Below are 16,004 nucleotides of genomic sequence, written 5' to 3' on the forward strand. Positions count from 1 at the left end.
CACACAACACATTGTCTTCAGGATATTCTCCAACACACATCCTCTACGCGCCATGCCCCACCTACCCACACACTACACACACACACACACACAGTCACTTGCTCCACCCTCAGCCCACACACACATCTTCACTGTCATCAACACTCACATACATTACATGCAGTACTCTGCACAATGAAGTAGTCCCTCTTTAACACACACACTTACATCATCACTGTGTACTTCATACGCCTGGCACACTGCTTGCTACAGTAAGCCTCCTCTACGCCTTGCACACTGCCCCCCCCCCATACACATTGTCTTCAGGATCTTCTCAACACCACATCCTCTACATGCCCCAGCCTGCCCCACCTACCCACCACACACACACACAGTCACTGTCCACTCCCCTCCCTTACACACACACACATCTTCCACTGTCATCACTCACCCTTACATTACATACAGTGCTCTGCTTGCAATGGTAAGTCCCTGCCCCCCAACACACACACTTACATCATCACTGTCATCACTTCACATACATACAGCACACTGCTTGCTACAGTAAGCCTCCTCTACATACTTGCTGCACACTGCCCCCATACCTGGCATTGTCTTCAGGATCTTCTCAACACATCCTCTACATACTTACAGCACACTGCCCCACCTACCCACTACACACACACACACACACACACACAGTCTGCTCCACTCCCCTCCCGCCCACACACACATCTTCACTGTCATCACTCACACCAAGTGCCACAGTACTCTGCTTGCAATAGTGATCCTACCCCCAATACATACATTGTCTCATGAGAGCTTCTCCAACACACATATTGCACTGCCCTCTCCCCATGCAGCACACACTATCCCATCTCTATCATCCCCCAACACACACAAGACCCTGGCAGTTGGGTTAGCCCCTCGAGCCGTGGATCTGCCCAGTTTCTTCACTTGGTAAGGGGTTTTTCCTTGCCTGTTGCTCTTGGGTGCTCCTTGTTGGTGCCCCACATAATCCCAATCCTCCCCACCTTTTTATGCAGCCCTTGCCCTTAATCTACTAAACCCCACTTCTACTGCTTTTTACCCCAACTTTGCACAAAATAGGCTGACACCAGACATAATTTCACTGCATTTCTTACTTCAATGTATAACCGTGACCAATAAACTTCCTTAACACCTTGTACCTTTTAGCATAGAACTTGGACAATTATTACTCCATTTACAGTGTTCTATGGAATTAAACCGCCGGCGCCATCTTGGAAAATTTGGAGCCAATTTGAGATGTGACTCTTTGCATGACAAAAGTTCTGAAACATGTGATGAAGAGGTCGCGGTCAGGCTTGCGCCACTCAGTTGCCACTCCAGCAGTTAAACCGCACGCCCCTTGTCAAGTGAAACCAACCCCTTCCTCCTTTCTAGCACTTGAGTGGGCTGGCGCCAGAAGGCTAGCTGGCTGGATGAATTTACTGACTATGAGTTAGCTAAGCAATTACAAGCAACAATCGGTTTGTTCTTGTCTAAAGGTAAGTGTTAACGTATCAATTGAAAAGTTTTTTTTGTCTATTGGTGTTCTTAAATACGTCTAAGAGAGCTTATTATGTTGATTATAGACTGGTGTTGGTATGAGGGAATACTAATGAGCTAACAACAGAAATACGGACAGCAATTGGTGCATTAGCAGCTACATTAGCGTTACCGTTAACGGGAGGCTAAGTTAGTCGTTGAAGTGAAGATTAGCACGGCTCCGTAACAGTCGATGCATGAAGATACTTGGTTTTGTGGTTGTTGCTGTTTTCAAATATCTCAATCTTAATGTATGCTGTCTCAACATGGGTAACCATTGACCGTGCAGCGAGGATTGTAACACCCTAGACAGTCAGTGCAGGATATGATGTGATAAAGCAGCGGTGTGATGTGATAAACAGCGCAAGGATTGCGTTAACGTATTGAAGCATGGACCTCATCAACACGTCATGTTAGTAGCAACTTTCTACTAGCCAGTTTGCCAGCGTTGCATTTTTCGCGTTAACGACGAACACCTGTTAGGAAGCTACTTCTGTGATGGCTGAGTGCGGTACTTTATGAACTGTAAAAATAGATGCGGTAAAATTAGGTGGTTGTAGACATGAAAGTGAATGATCGATAAATTAAGCATGCCATTAAGCCACCAAGACAAGTCACTTCCAGGGATAACCGGTGAACATTTGAAAGACCAGTTTGTCATCACGCGTCCATGATCAGTCATGCGACGTTGTTTTTCAGAAACTGGTATGATTAACATTCACACCGCATATTTAAATGTGTAGTTAACATTAGGTAGGCTGTAAAGTTTGTGCACACATATTTAATTAATTGGGTATTACTAGTGGTGTTGAGTGCCTGATTAGATGCTTCCTTAATGTTGTAAAATTGTCTGACTAACTTTATTGTAACTTTCCTTTTGCAGGTAAGATATGGTGATGGCTGAATGTACTGGAGGGTGGCGGCAAGGTGGTCTCCATGATCCCATTGGTCTGCAATCGAGGAGTGCCTCGTGAAGTGGTTTGGCTAGGTGGTCTGGTGCTTGTCTCCTCCCCCTTTCTCAAGTCCTGACATCCATCTCCCTGTTGTCATCACCCCACCCGTCACTGGATCCAGCATGAAGCCCCTTATGGACATGGCACAGCTTCCTGGAACCTGAAAACACATGACAATAACTTCCGTGGCACCAAGAAAAGAGTCTGCCTTTACTCTGAACCTTCTGTTAATGTGACATCATTCATACTTGAGTCTGTACACATCCTTTGTTTCTATTTTTCTTTGTGATGTCACCCAAACACAACTTTCTGTATACCCCTGAACTCACACAAATTCCTTAGTACAATGTGCCGACAACCAGTGGTGTAGTCTAGTTAGTTAGTTGTAGTGGTGGGTATACTGTGAGCAACCCCAAATGTTATTAAATACACGTATCCTTGCCACTATTTAAATGGGTATGCTAAATTAGTTATACTTTTTAAATGGGTTTACAGCAGCAGTCCTGTGTATCCGCGTAGACTATACCATACCACGGTCCATTTAACTGCCTTGGTATTTAGAGTCAGAGAGCCATTGTAGTGACCATGTAACTGTAGCTTCACAAAGATGTAGGCAGTTACTAAAATAATAATTATTTGTTGATGCTAAATCAATATTGAATATTTTTTTTTTTATTTCTTTTTGTGTGATATATCATTCAGAATGCTGTAACTTCATGACTGGCTCTCAATCAGCTAAAGGTATACATCGTAACTCTCTCCTAGTTATTTTCTCCATTGGCTCCTACAGTAGCCAGAATTAAATTTAAAATCTCTACTTCTACTATAGGACACTGACTGGATTCGTTCCTTGTTATTTAATTCAATGATCAAGATATACATCTCTCAACCACTGGCGTTCTCTCTTGACATTTCGGCCCTAAATGCCAGGTCAAATCAAGACTCTTTTCCTCAGTGGTTCCATGTTGTGGAATGAGTCATAAGTGCTCTTCTCGCTCTTGGTGATAGTTTTTGTCTTGGCTTCTTCTGGTACATTATGGTTTGTATGCAGTAGTACTGTTTACTTTCATTATAGGCTGTTGATTAATTTTACATTTTGGCTTATTGATATTCTCTTGTCGCGAAGTCTACCATGTTTTTGATATTATTGATTGAATGGGCACATTATTTATTATTATTGCTTTCCCTGGTTTATTTATTTTATTAGGCTATTGATTGATCCCTGTTTTAAGTATTATATTGTTTTGTATTTGTTAAGGGTAACCATAACCATCATCATCATAATGTGGTGTATTTTCTTTTGCACTTGAAATAAAGAATAAAAATGCTTTTAAACGTAGTACCACTTTAAACACATCACACACTGAACAGCAAAAGAAGCTTCCTGATCATGTGTAAAATGTTTACAGAGTATCCTGATGTAGTAGGTCCATGTTCTCATTTTTTACAGCTGACACATGAAGGCTGCAGCATTAAATTTTTTTTATTTATAATGGAGCACCCTCTCTGGTGAAAGACTAGCAAGCCTGTGGTAGAGGCATACGATTACAGACATATTGAGAGAGCCTATCAATGAGTTGTCACAGTTTTCAATTTAGACGTATATTTTGAAATGGGGCACGTCTATGCTGAATACCTGATCAAATCATACCAATGCAAAATGCTTCTCCAGCAGTGCAATCGCAGGGTAACAACGATACCTTAACGATAATCCTACCTCCGTTAACTATGGTCCAATAATGTGTTCACTAAAACACAAGTAAGTTATTTGTCGGGCTGATCCATAAATGGGCATATCGAGGTTAGCCGACCTAGCAGGCTAGGGTGGCGTTTATTGCCGCAGTAAGCAGAGTTAACGCAATTTAAATCTTACCGAAGCGCTTTCTCCAGTGACACAAAGTGTATTCAAAATGAAGTTTCAACGACGATGGCGGCAATCACTGGTTACGTTAAACCATTTGAAACAAGTAGGACTGTAAATTATGGGGACTATGACGCCCGGATCAATATAGCAGAGCCCTTTTTGCTTTACCTATCAACTGGCTAATAGCTGGATGATGTAGGATGCTATGAGCTAATATACTTAGCATCTACGAAAAGAACAGCACATATCTTTTTTTCACAAAGAATCTGTAACAACTAACAACGACATGTCTCTTTACAAACAACTACACAATGTATGACTATCAATATGTATTTAGTCAGACTGTGGTAAAAGATATAGCCTAATGATAATGACAGCAACACTTATTTAGGTTAGATTATGTGTCCGAAATCAGGTGTCGCTAAAATAAGTGAGCGTACGGCGGTAGTGTCTGCAGCCTGGAAAACATAATGGACAAAGCCGCGTCTGCAGCCAGTCAGCTGTCAATCATAGGTATAAAATTGATTTTTTTTAGATTTTGTTAATATAACATTAAAAAAATAATTTCAGCGAGAAAAAGAAAAAAATTGTGTGTATTGAAGATCTTTGAAAACTATTTTTGAATAAAAGTTGTTGATACAAAATAGTTTTAGGTGAGAAAAGTGCCACCGAAAGTTGGGCTACTTGGCCATTGAAATACATGGGGATGGGGCGGAGTTTACATTGTACTGCAGCCAGCCACCAGGGGGCTCTGGACTAACGCTCGCATCACTCTTAACAGACGGCACACTGTCCAGTTCTATATATACAGTCTATGGTCTAGCCCTTTTAGGGAAATTAATTTCATAAAGGCGATATTAAGCATGGATTCCCAATCTAGATACACTTTCAGTAACCTTCTAAAGCATTTGTACTTCTAGTAAAATCCTAAATAAGAACATCGAAATTGTGGAGGACGTGGAGAGAGCAGTTCAGCAGGTGGACATGGAGGACGTGGCGAGGGGGGTGAGTGTCCAGGTGAGGGTCTCACCTGTCGTTGAGCTCCTGGGCGATGAGGAGGTGTTTGAGGTGGTAGTCGATGGCTCTCTCGTACTGCTGTAGCAGTGTGTAAGTGTTGCCCAGACTGTAGCAGGCCTGAGCCTCATCCTGCCTTGGTCATCAGCTGGCAGACAGGCTGCAACAAGCCCGAGAAAAGACAGAGAGGGAGGGTGAGAGGGAGAGAGAGGGAGAGAGAGGGAGAGAGAGGAGGGAGAGAGGGACCCGGCGATACAGAGAGAGAGGGAGAGAGAGAGACAGAGAGAGAAGAAGAGAGAGAGGGATGGAGATAGAGAGAAGGAAGAGAGAGAGAAAGAGAGGAGGGAGGGAGAGAGAGAGAGAGGGAGGAAGAAGGATGTGTCAATAAAGCCGTAGAGGAGCATAGAAAGGTCAAATAAAACGTTGTTTGATGACAAAACAATTTAATATGTTTTTCAGCATAAGTACAAAGGCAAATGCACAGTGAATACACAGTGATGGTGAGTGTGAACAGGAGGAGAGGTACTCCCAGAGGCCTCTAGGTGGCAGCACACTCCTGGTTTTACCTATAGTACTCTGTGGCCGTGTTGAACTGCCCGAGGAAAATCAGAGCGTTGCCTAGGTTACTGTAAGCTCGCCTCTCTGCCGCTTTGTCACCGAATTCTTTGGCAATGGAAAGCCGCTGAAAGAGAGAGAGAGAGAGAGAGAGAGAGAGAGAGAGGATGAATGGAGAGAGAGACAGAGGGAGAGAGTATAAGATAAGAGGAAAAAGGGTAGAGAACATGAGGAAAGGAAAGGAGAGGAAAAATAGAGAAAAGAGAGATAGAGGGAAGGGAAGGGAGAGAAGTATTATGGTCTGTGTGTCCATCTCCTCATGCTCAGCGCTGAGTCTATCTGATGATGGCATTTCACATCTCCTCATGCTCAGCACTCAGAGGGCACTAGAGAGGGCACACTGAAGAGGGCACAGAGGGCACACTAGAGAGGGCACACTAGAGAGGGCACTAGAGAGGGCACAGAGAGGGCACTAGAGAGGGCACACTAGAGAGGGCACTAGAGAGGGCACTAGAGAGGGCACTAGAGAGGGCACACTAGAGAGGACACACTCAGAGGGCACTCACAGAGAGGGCACACCAGAGAGGCACCAGGAGAGGGCACACCAGAGAGGGCACTAGAGGGCACTAGGGGCACACCAGAGAGGGCACTCAGAGAGGCACACCAGAGAGGCACACTCAGAGAGAGGTCACTAGAGAGAGACACTAAGGGCACTAGAGAGGGCACTAGAGAGGGCACACTAGAGAGGGCACTAGAGAGGGCACACTAGAGAGGGCAAGCAGACACCAGAGAGGCACACTAGGAGAGGGAGCACCAGAGAGAGGGCACACCAGAGAGACACCAGACTAGGAGAGGTCACTAGAGGCACACCAGAGAGGCAAATCAGAGAGGCACACCAGAGAGGGCACACACTAGAGAGGGCACACTAGAGAGGGCACTCTAGAGAGGGCACACTAGAGAGGGCACTAGAGAGGGCACACTAGAGAGGACACACTAGAGAGGTCACTAGAGATGGCACTAGAGAGGGCACTAGAGAGGGCACACTAGAGAGGGCACACTAGAGAGGCCACCAGAGAAAAGCACCTGAGAGGGCACCAGAGGGCACACTAGAGAGGGGCACCAGAGAGGGCACCAGAGAGGGCACCAGAGAGGCACACCAGAGAGGCACACTAGAGAGGGCAATAGAGGGCACACACCAGAGAGACACACCAGAGAGGCACAGAGGGCACTAGAGAGGGCACACAAAGAGGACACACTAGAGGACACTAGAGAGGGCACACTAGAGAGGGCACACTAGAGAGGGCACAGAGAGGGCACTAGAGAGGGCACACTAGAGAGGGCACACTAGAGAGGGCACTAGAGAGGCACACTAGAGAGGGCACACTAGAGAGGACACACTAGAGAGGTCACTAGAGAGATGGCACTAGAGAGGGCACACTAGAGAGGGCACTAGAGAGGGCACACTAGAGAGGGCACAGACACTAGAGAGGGCACTAGAGAGGGCACTAGAGAGGGCACACTAGAGAGGGCACACTAGAGAGGGCACTAGAGAGGGGGCACTAGAGGGCACTAGAGGGGCACTAGAGAGGTCACTAGAGAGGGCACACTAGAGAGGGCACTAGAGAGGGCACCAGAGGGCACTAGAGAGGCACACACCTAGAGGCACCAGAGAGGGCACTAGAGAGGACACACTAGAGAGGTCACTAGAGATGGCACTAGAGAGGGTCACTAGAGAGGGCACACTAGAGAGGGCACTAGAGAGGGCACTAGAGAGGTCACTAGAGAGGGCACTAGAGAGGGCACTAGAGAGGGCACACTAGAGAGGGCCAGAGGGCACTAGAGAGGGCACACACTAGAGAGGGCACACTAGAGAGGGCACTAGAGAGGGCACACTAGAGAGGACACACTAGAGAGGACACACTAGAGAGGTCACTAGAGATGGCACTAGAGAGGGCACTAGAGAGGGCACAAGAGAGGGCACACTAGAGAGGGCACTAGAGAGGGCACACTAGAGAGGGCACAGAGGGCACACTGGAGAGGCACCAGAGAGGCACACCAGAGAGAGGCACCAGAGAGGCACACCAGAGAGGCACACTAGGAGAGGCACACTAGAGAGGACACTAGAGAGGGCACACTAGAGAGGGCACACTAGAGAGGGCACTAGAGAGGGCACAGAGGGCACAAGAGAGGGCACTAGAGAGGGCACACTAGAGAGGGCACACTAGAGAGGGCACACTAGAGAGGTCACTAGAGATGGCACTAGAGGGCACACTAGAGAGGGCACTAGAGAGGGCACACTAGAGAGGGCACTAGAGAGGGGGCACTAGAGGGCACACTAGAGGGCACACTAGAGAGGGCACTAGAGAGGGCACACTAGAGAGGGCACTAGAGAGGGCACTAGAGAGGGCACACTAGAGAGGTCACTAGAGAGGGCACTAGAGAGGGCACACTAGAGAGGGCACACTAGAGAGGGCACACTAGAGGGCACCCTGAGGAGGCAGAAAGACAGGGCTGCTGCTCTCGCGGTCACATGAACACAAACAGACAGTGGCCCAGCATCATGCTCCACACTGGACTCACACACTTTGATATGCCATCCGGTATGTTGATGCGGGCTTAGCGCTGCCCCACTGGGAAATAGTGGAGAGCATGAGGGTTTGCTCTCTGACTTTCTGAGGACTTTCCAGATGTCTGCATTTATTCAAAATTCACCATAAGGGAATCCTGGAAGCTTAAAACTCCTCAATAAACAACAGAAACAGAAATAGAAATATTTGGCAACATGTTTTTGGTGTCTGAAGTCTTCTAGGGTTCAGGGTTTAGACATTAGCGGGGAGAATGGGATTTAGCCAATAACTAGGCTAATAACCAATCATCAGACTCAGTAGGATAATTTTTTGTCATTCCGATTAAACTACTCTGATTGAAATATTCATGCCATCTGTTTACATGGGATACGTTCTATTCAGATCAGGCGTTTTAGAATCTTTGATCGGGATAGCCGTTGTTGCCTACTTTTCCTTGAGAAGATACAGCAGGCAATCCGATTGACCGTCTACATGCTGTTCAATTGGAATAGGAACGGACTACACCACTTCTTTCATTCCGATTGAAATTCTTTTTTTTTTTTTTTTTAATTCACTTTTTATTGTTTTTTCACAAATGAGACAAAGACAAACACTGAACATCCACAAGTGAACAGGGAGGATACAGACTAACAAAGATACTGACTAACAAAGCTACAGACTAACAAAGATACTGACTAACAAAGCTATACACTATACAGTATATAACAAAAAATTGTGTGTGTAACGATACACATTTGTACATCACTGAATGTTAGAATATCCTCATAAACAAAAGGGGAAAAAAGACATAAAAAGAAACAGAAAAACAAACCACCAGCTTACTGTATTATATCTAAATAAGGCCCCCACATTTCATATAGACGTCCTCCTTATCTATCATTCTATAGCACACCCTCTCATAAGAGGCAATCTTGGACATCTCATTAAACCAATCCACCATTGATATAGCTACTTGTGTTTTCCAATGGCGTAATATTATCCTGCATCCAACTATTACAGCTGTTCGGCACCATGAGGATTGATGGGCATTTAAACCGCTCCCCTGTGGTACCACACCCAAGAATTCCGATTGAAATTCTAATCGAATCAGGCATTTTTATTCCGATTGAGGTGTTTTTATGAGAATCTTTATTCAGATTGAGCCGTTATTCTGTTTCTAATCGTATTAAAAGTGTCCATGTAAATGTGGCTGAGACAGAGACACAGGAACCAGGAAGAACACAGAGACACAGGAACCAGGAAGAACACAGAGACCCATGAGCAGCAGATAAACACACCTAGCCTATAGCAAACAGTTAACAGGAACTACGTAAAACACAGGAACAGAAATTTAATAAAAAACCCAACTAATACAACATTAGAGTTCTAAAGCACAACTAAAGACAGGACTGTGACACACAAAATCCAGAGGTGCCCTGGAGAGCCTCTTACCTCTCGATGGAACTTGATGGCCTCCACAAAGTTCCCCAGCAGGTAGTGGGTGTTGCCGAGGTTACCGAACGCGCGGCCCTGCGCGGCCCTGTCCCCCAGCTCCTTGACCAGAGACAGGTTCATTCTGGGGAGAGAGGTTGACTCAATTAACCTGACCCTAGCCAGATGAATGTCGTTCCGCTTAGCTCCGCCTAGCTTCACTCACATCCATCTGGGACCTCTTCCATTGAGAGTGATTTCTCCAACCAACTTTATGGTTTAGCCAATCAGGACGCAGGGCGGGAGTTTCATAGATGTGACATAAACGTAGAAGCAACTGTGAGTCTGTTATTAGCGTCACGGGTTGGCTTCGATGTGAGTGGTTGAAGTAGCACGTCAATAGATGACGGACAAGTGGCTTATTCAATCATATGCAAGCATTTTTTGATAAGGCCCAGCCTTCTGAAGCAACACTTCAATGGATTGGTTCCAGATGGATGAGTGGAGCTAGGCGGAGCGAAATGACCATAATAATAAAGACTCAATGTAGTTTACTTCCTTTACTGAACATGAACGTAATCAATGCTGACTGGTTTACTTCCTTTACTGAACATGAACGTAATCAGTGCTGACTGGTTTACTTCCTTTACTGAACATGAACGTAATCAGTGCTGACTGGTTTACTTCTTTGCTGAACATGAACGTGGTTTACCCTTTGCTGTGCTGAAGTGCTGACTGGTTTACTTCCTTTACTGAACATGAACGTAATCAGTGCTGACTGGTTTACTTCCTTTGCTGAACATGAACGTAATCAGTGCTGACTAGTTTACTTCCCGGCAGACTACAGTACGGAATCAACACATGCATGCTCAAAAAGGAGGTGAGATACAGATCACTTTCTGAGTGGAATGGACTTGTACACAGAGCCACTCAGGCCACTATTATGAATGGGACTGAATTAGGCAAAAAAAAACAAGAGGCCGTAGGTGCCAGTGATTCTAGAGCAGTTGACAGTTCTGCATCTGTACAGTGTCAGTCTAATAAGACTTACTCAAAGGGTTAATATTGTTTACAGTCTATGGGTTAACCTGACCAGTGACTAAAGAGAGGGCACTGCTACAACTGTCAGCCCATACACTGCTGTGTGTGTGAGAGAGAGTGTGTGTGAGAGAGAGAGAGAGAGAGTGTGTGTGTGTGTGTGTATGTGAGAGAGAGAGAGAGAGCTCATGCACTGCTGTGACAGTGGACTGGAAAACACCTGACCTTCCAACTGAGCTTCACCAGCCAGGGAGAGACAGGAAGTAAACACATATCAGCTGACTGTGGCATGGGCAGGACAGGAATTAAACACATATTAGCTGACCTTGGCGTGGGACTCAGATCTTGCCCTGATGCAGCCCTCATCCGGCACATCCCTGAGCCAGCGGCCGTGTGAGGGTGTGTGTGTGTGACAGTGTGTGTGTATTTGTGTGTGTGTGACGGTGTTTTGACAGCAAACATTCCTGCACTCTGCTCAGCTGTAGCCCACAGGGGGAACAGTCACCGAATTACACTAACACAGGAGGGGAGTGTGTGTGTGTGTTTGTGTGTGTGTGTGCAGTTGTTTGTGTGTGTGTGTGTGTGTATATTTTCAGCAAGTGTGTGTGTGTACAATGACTTTGACTAGTGTGTGTGCAGTAAGTGTGTGTGTGCAGCGCTGACATGTCCTGTGGCATCTCCCTAAGGGCAGCTAGGGGCTGGTAATGACCGCTGCACATGCTCACTGTAACCAGTGACGGGCAGACGTCATCCTGATCGCTAATGATGCAGGAGTCAGCAGGGAACTACGCCACATCGCCGCACGAGTCCGTCTGAAGCGCTCTCGTAATCAGGACCCTGAGTGGCAACACGTCGTCCTCAAAAAGAAATAATAAAATGATAAAAACACTCTCCAAGCCACAGGAGCAAAGCTCAACCCAAGTCACCTCCATCACACTATAAACCAAGTCACCTCCATCACACTCTAACAAATGTCACATGGCCATAGAGCATCACAGTCCAGCCCACAGCCGATTCTGGAAGTAAGAATGCAATACAATTTCTCCATTGACAATTGTGGTATAAGCCATAAAAACGTAACCATACATGGTAGACTTTAAACCAGCTACTGCTATACTAAGTGATTGTATATGCTCATATAGAGGGCGAAAATTCAAGGGGCACTAACCTTGTTTTGAGATAAATGTCTTTTAATCGCGATGTCTTGGATAAGTACTTCATTACCCACAATCCTGAACAATCCCACAGTGATGCCTCTGATTGGTGGAAAGGCCGTTATGATCATAGTTTGAAACTTTCTCAGAGAAAATTATTGACAATAATGGCGGAGTCTTTTACTGCCTATGTCGAAAATCTTAATGTGAATAAAAACTTTCTAGACAAACATTGGTACTTGTATCAACAAGGATTGTGGTTTATATATAAAACAAATTTAGTCAGGGCCAATACACCATCAAATAGAACACTGTAAAAGTTTAAACACTTAACTTTTCAGCTAGCCGATAGGCTAATCATTAGCCTTTCAGACATTAGAATGTCATTATAATGCTGCTAACATTAGCCTACATGCTGCAACACAGGTATAAAATATATTATGTTTTAGTGACCTTGTTGTTTTTATGAACATGAATTGTTGTTTATAGGAAACATCAACTTAGTCGAGGCATAAAAAGCCCTGTAAATCCTCATTAAGTACTTACACTTTTGAACTAGCTAGCTAGCTGATAGCACAAGCTGGATGCTACCACCGGCTAGACACTGCAGTAAAATGGTTAGCAAACCGTCCATGCCCGTGAATATTTTACTGTTTCAAGGACAAAATTAAGAGTGTCCAAAGGGGTGAAAACTTTAAATCGGGTCACATTATTGACTGTTGTGTGTCCGAGGGTCAGCTTGTGGGTTTTATAAGGGCCAGCATGAGGGACAAGACCTACAAAGTTAGTTTAACATTAGCTAGGCTACTGTAGCCTTCATACTGTACGAGTCATATCATCAATCATTAACCTAGAAATACTTCTTCGTACATTTAATGAACATTTTGTGTAATAATTCACAACAAGTTAATAAACTGGTGGTCCAAGAGCAGACCATGCACCGGTCCATGCATCAGGATGGCGGTCAGATACGAAGCACTGCACAATGTTGCTAACGTTAACGTTAGCTGCTAACCACTTTCACACACACACGATATAAAATTAACCAGATTTCCTAGGGACAGTCCCCGGATTTCCAGACCTCCCCGGTTCCTGGGGACGTGACTGAGAGACCGAAATGGGAATAAAAGAAAGAAAGAAAGAAAACACTGACCAAACGTGACAGTTAGTTCACGCCTCAAGTCAAAGACATAGCAGCTGGTCAAAGCAAGCTCCAAATGGTTTTCTGGTAGGCTATTTCGATGGTGGAGTAATTATCTTTGAAATGAAACCACTGAACTTATTAAACTAAATTCATCACTTTAGCATCAAGTCCAGGTGAAACATTGTGGAGTCTACCCGCACACAGATAGCATACATATAATACACAGATATCACGTGAACGGCCAGAATCCTTTCCAATGACATTAGTCCAAGTTTGTGAAAATGGTTCAAAAATTAACAATGAACTTATTTCTTTACAGGGTAAGCATCAGTCACAAGCGGTTCCTTAGTCCGGCCAAAATTTCTACAGGGTCTCCAACTTTGGGCCAAAATTATAATGTAGACCTATTCTCATGTAAACTATTGTTACGTCGGCGCACAAGACATTGCATAGCGTTCTCCCACGCAGGGCATGCTGGGATGCGGGAGCGAACAATTGGGGTTTATGTCTGTATTTCTCCTTAGTTATGAGTGTAATGTTTGCGTCTTTATTGTAACATGTTTCCCTTTTAGTTCTCCCTCGTGTGTGATCCTTTTTGTGTGGGGGGCTGCGTCCTCCCCTGTATGTGTAGTGTGTGTGTGTAGGCTACTTGACCTGATCCGTGTGCATTGTGTTTTGAGTCTGTGTCTTTGCTCTCATACTCAGCTAATAAACCTTTTGATTGAACAAAATGTGTGAAATCGTTACACTGCTTATGTCAGTACAAACATTTTGTAAATTGTTTAGCCAGTGTAGGTCTATCCCACCATGGTTCTCATATTGCCAGATTCCAGGCAAGATAACCTATAATTCTATTGGCTTGCTTCCTAGTGACATTAACACAAAAATATAAAGAAAAAAAAAATCATGAGACGTGAGTTATTTTTTCTTGATATAAGACTGACAACACATAGGTCCTATTAGGCTAGGCTACATAAGACAAATATCACATCATACATTCTCAGATATGGGTATAGCAAAGACTGTCCTGAAAAAAAAAGACATTCAACCTGTGTGTGCATGGTTAAAATTCTGAAGTGCAAGTTTAGGCTACAGCACAAATATTTCCATCCATAGATAAGAATAATAAAGTCTAACCTCTGAATTTCTTTTAAAAGTGCACCAAATTGATGCATTTAAACGTTAAAATATACCAAATTTTCTTACGGGGGAGCCGAACCCCCCTAGGGGGGCTTGTGGACTAGTGCAGGTCTAGTGACGCCCCTGGGACAGTGTCCCCGTTTTAAGTTTACAAAAATTAAAACATTACATGTTTTACGCTTCTCAACTGAAAATGTCCCCGGATTTTGTCTCAGAAATCTGGTCACCTTATATAAAATACACGATGGTAAATATAACATTCAATACCAAAACACTATTATTTACACGATTAATCCTGAAATAACTGCTATAAACTCATTGAGTGCCAACTCCCCGTGCCAAAATGCCAAAAACGCGTAATATTAAGTTTTTGCTTTTTTGATTTTGGGATTATGAAACTATGACGATCGAAAACTCATGAAAACACACAATCTGGACATTTTATCATAACTCGGTTGCCGCTTTGGGTCGAATCAGTGACGCATGCACGTCATCTCAAAACCAGGCCATTTTCGTGGATCCATCACTAGGTGGCAGTCTCGCCAGGTCTCGCTGATTACTTCCCGGAAAGTTTACAGACAACACTTCATATTTCATGAAAGACGTTATATCTCCATTTCTAGAAAAAAAAACAGCGATTTTGATGAAAACTAGCCACTGTTTAGCTTGGGATTTCTCAGGAACAGAGGAGTGTAGAAATACACGGTTACACAAAGTTCCTTCGCTCGGAAATGAAAATATGTACACAGTCTTGTACCTTTGACTTTTTTTTTACTTTCTCTTCGTTTTTTCACTCGAAATGATATGTTGTATGTTTATGAGTTACGCCGTAGCTGATTAGCCTAAGACATGCTCTAAAACTCTTTAGATACGGATTTTTCCAAAACGTCAATGGGAGAAATGAATGGGAAATTTAGTATGTCACACACATTAAGACTAGTTTAGCACGTCACACACATTAAGACTAGTTTTAGCATGTCACACACATTAAGACTAGTTTAGCACGTCACACACATTAAGACTAGTTGTTTAGTATGTCACACACATTAAGACTAGTTTAGCACATCACACACATTAAGACTAGTTTAGCACGTCACACATTAAGACTAGTTGTTTAGCATGTCACACACATTAAGACTCGTTGTTTAGCATGTCACACACATTAAGACTAGTTTAGCACGTCACACACATTAAGACTAGTTTAGCACGTCACACACATTTAGACTAGTTGTTTAGCAGGTCACACACATTAAGACTCGTTGTTTAGCATGTCACACACATTAAGACTAGTTTAGCACGTCACACACATTAAGACTAGTTGTTTAGCATGTCACACACATTAAGACTCGTTGTTTAGCATGTCACACACATTAAGACTAGTTTAGCACGTCACACACATTAAGACTAGTTGTTTAGCATGTCACACACATAGTTTAGCACGTCACACACATTAAGACTAGTTGTTTAGCACGTCACACACATTAAGACTAGTTTAGAATGTCACACACATTAAGACTAGTTGTTTAGCATGTCACACACATTACGACTAGTTGTTCAGCACGTCACACACATTAAGACTAGTTTAGCATGTCACAC

General features: G+C 44.1%; 1 protein-coding gene across 1 annotated transcript in view; it reads right to left on the bottom strand.

The window, feature by feature from the left end:
• The window catches only part of gpsm1b (G protein signaling modulator 1b), a 69,655-nt gene that overhangs the window by 32,930 nt on the left and 20,721 nt on the right, over window positions 1-16,004 (bottom strand). Inside the window, 3 exon segments of the mRNA XM_048258754.1 lie at window positions 5,396-5,539; window positions 5,934-6,061; window positions 9,954-10,077. Coding sequence (XP_048114711.1) covers window positions 5,396-5,539; window positions 5,934-6,061; window positions 9,954-10,077 — 396 coding nt within the window.

The sequence above is a fragment of the Alosa alosa genome, chromosome 12 (genome assembly GCF_017589495.1).
Source record: "Alosa alosa isolate M-15738 ecotype Scorff River chromosome 12, AALO_Geno_1.1, whole genome shotgun sequence".
NCBI classification, from domain to species: domain Eukaryota; kingdom Metazoa; phylum Chordata; class Actinopteri; order Clupeiformes; family Clupeidae; genus Alosa; species Alosa alosa.